The sequence below is a fragment of the Zingiber officinale genome, chromosome 7A, assembly GCF_018446385.1.
Source record: "Zingiber officinale cultivar Zhangliang chromosome 7A, Zo_v1.1, whole genome shotgun sequence".
NCBI lineage: Eukaryota > Viridiplantae > Streptophyta > Magnoliopsida > Zingiberales > Zingiberaceae > Zingiber > Zingiber officinale.
This window is the reverse complement of record NC_055998.1, coordinates 27,482,444-27,485,421: the sequence shown is the minus strand read 5'-3', so window position 1 is coordinate 27,485,421 and position 2,978 is coordinate 27,482,444. Positions and strand designations below refer to the sequence as shown.

General features: G+C 40.2%; 1 protein-coding gene across 1 annotated transcript; it reads right to left on the bottom strand.

Annotated features, from left to right (window-relative positions):
• Positions 1-778: 778 nt before the first annotated feature.
• On the bottom strand, positions 779-1,773 carry LOC121999298. Its single transcript, XM_042553997.1, has 4 exons — positions 1,425-1,773; positions 1,104-1,360; positions 897-1,010; positions 779-808 (listed from the first exon to the last, which is right to left on the bottom strand). The coding sequence occupies exons 1-4, from the start codon at positions 1,771-1,773 to the stop codon at positions 779-781; spliced, it is 750 nt and encodes a 249-aa protein (XP_042409931.1).
• Between the last annotated feature and the right edge of the window lie 1,205 nt (positions 1,774-2,978).

Here is a 2,978-nt window from a genome sequence, read left to right as displayed (position 1 = left end):
TTTTTTACAAGGATAAAAATAATGAAAAAATCAGTTCTAAATTAAGGCAAGATAACAAACAGATAAGATCTATACTTTTCGCATCTTTTCAGCAAACTCAACATGTGCAGACTTTACATTATAATCACTTCCAGTTTTGGTCAGACCCTGCCAAAGAAGGTAGAAAAACTTGAGTTCATACACAAATGTTAAAATATGATCTTATATCACCGAGATGGTAATGTTGTCTGTAGTTGGAAATTGCCTTTGTTATAACCAAAAGAGACAAATCCACACGGTTCATTAAAAGATCTGAAATTGTGTTCTTCACATATTGAACTGCGCCAGGAATATCTCGGTCAATTAGTATCTTGTGTAGGCATTCATTTACCAGATTCTTTACCAACAAACAGTTGTCTCTTCTAACTGTCTCGATGCCTGTTGTGAAGAAATTGAATGCCACTAAATCATGTTTTTTCAATAACTATTAAATAGTTCAAATACTTACCTTTTGTGTCCATTTTGTCAAAACTATCAGGCTTTGTCCAGTACAATCCAGCATATCTCTTCTTGCTTATTAGCAAATAGGGATAATAGACCTTTTCAAATTCAAGCCTAATGAGCTTCAAAAAATGTTTTAAAAAATTTAGGACAGAGACTAAAAATAAAATTTGAGAATATGCACTATATATTCTTGGATGACAAATTTGCCTCATAGTAAATAAATAAAGAAAGAAAATAAAACGTGATTTAAAATGAAGACTAAAAATGTCAGCTAGGATATCTAGCTATAATACCCTTAGTTTACAATGTCAGCTAGGATATCTAGCTGATAATACATTAAGTAATAGAAATTTAAAGAAACACATGATTTAAGACATCCACAACCAAATAATCATGTCTCAACCCTCGGATACCTTTATGAAAGTTCCTGTAATATATTCTGATGCTTCTCTTCCTAACTCCATTGCTTCCTCTACAGAAGGCACACCGAATTGTACCATAACAGAGTCAGTGTCCCCATAAATAACCTAGAAAATTGATCATTAAGTAGTCAACTAAAGAATAAAATTGATATCTGTGTTATGTTTCATAGAATTGCCACTCCAGGAAGATAAACCCACCCAGGACGCCTCCCTCCACAACATGTAAGACAAATCGATAGAGTGAGAGATTGAAGGGGATGCTTCCTTCGGATCCTTGTCCTGGCAAAGCCTGACCTCTATTCTCTTCGATTCTCCATCGTAATCAATCCAAGAATGCAATTTTTCTCCTCTGCTGAGGATGAGAAGCAAACCATCGTCGGAAAGATTACTGCTTTTTGTCAAAAGTTCTCCGCCAACATCGACTTCGACGAGGCTTGCTGTCGTCATGAACTTCACTGCAACGACACTTGTCGATAACCTAGACCAGTCGCCATTCGCCGATTCCAAGGGAACGCTGACCGGAGATAAAAAAGAAAGCTAGGCCTCCGCCATTGCCGGGCGAAACAGAGAACGAGAAGGAAGAAGAGAACCCGGGCTTGGTGCCAAAGAATCTGACTGGTTTCCAGTAAATCATAAGCCCGGAGCTCTCGTTTGCCGCACGCGTCACCCTCACCTCCAAGCTATTCATCTCAGCATCGCCATAGAGGGCAAACTCCGTGGCGAAGCTCCGATTTTTCCCCGACCCACCGAAAGAGAAGAAGAGAGTGTTACCTTCTCCAGTCGATGCGCAGTTCCCAGGTGACAAGGGGGCGACAAGCAGAAGGATGATGGCGAGAATGAGAGCGGAAGCGGTCGAGGACGTCGTCATTGGAAAGATCCCTAGGCGAGGTGCAAAATGTGCAGACGACGAAGGAGCAGAAACCCTAAGCACCATGAAGCATGAGGAAAAGACGGAGAAACCAGAAACCAGAAAGCATGAGGAGAAGAAACCCTAAGAGATGGAGCAACCCGCGAGAGGGCAAAGACGGAAGGGAGAGGAGAAGAGAAGGGGAAAGAGGATATGGATGTGGTCGTTTTCCACAGACCTCACAAGGGAGTCGTGTGTTGATCTTGATCGGGAGAGGAAGGGGCGTCGATTTAGCAAGGGGAAGGACGACGCGATATAGGTTTAGGTTTGGAGGGAAGTGTTGTAAATTTTGACTAAGTATGGGTGAAAAAATTAAATTATTTTATTTATCATAGACACCAAGTTTTAAAAATCACTGTTAAAATCGGTGTCTATTAACGAAAAAAAGGCGCTCATAGACATCGGCTAAAAAACCGATGTCTATGAGTGAAAATCAGCGCTCATAGACATCAGTTTTTGGAAAAACTAGTGTAAAATACTCAAAGACATCGATTTTTGCTTAAAACCGTTATTGTTCCACCGATGTCTATGAGGGTTTTTCTTGTAGTGAGGTAAGGAAGAATACCAGTGGATAAAGGAGCAGGCCAACTTCGTGGCAAACGACAAAGCAGAGTTCCATCTGCTGAGCATCCTACCTTCATAAGAAGTCAACCGGATCGGTGCCTACGACTCAAAAAAAGAGCTTTGGGAGAAGTTCCTTGAGCTACACGAAAGAACGTCTGAAGCCAAGCTTGCTAGACGGGATCTGCTAAGGAATCAGTTAAGCAACATAAAACTAGAAACAGAAGAAACCGTTGCACATCTTCACTCGAGAATGAAGGAACTAATCACCAGACTCATGAATCTTGGAGAAAAGATAAGCAACCGAGATTCACTAAGGTACGCGCTTAATGCATTTCCTAGATTGACTGAGTGAGCATCATTAGTAGATGCTTATTATATTTCTAAAGATTTAGATTCTGTTACCATAGAAGAAATGTTTTCAATATTTGAAGTCCATGAAATGAGATGTACATATTCGAAGGAGTCGAAGCACAACGTTTCCTTTAAGGCAAGGATGGACGAACGAGATTCAGAAGCCTCTCTGGGCGACGACGAAACGGTAATGATGGTAAGATAATTTAAAAAATTATTTAAATCTAGAAAATCTAACCATTTGTAAGGTA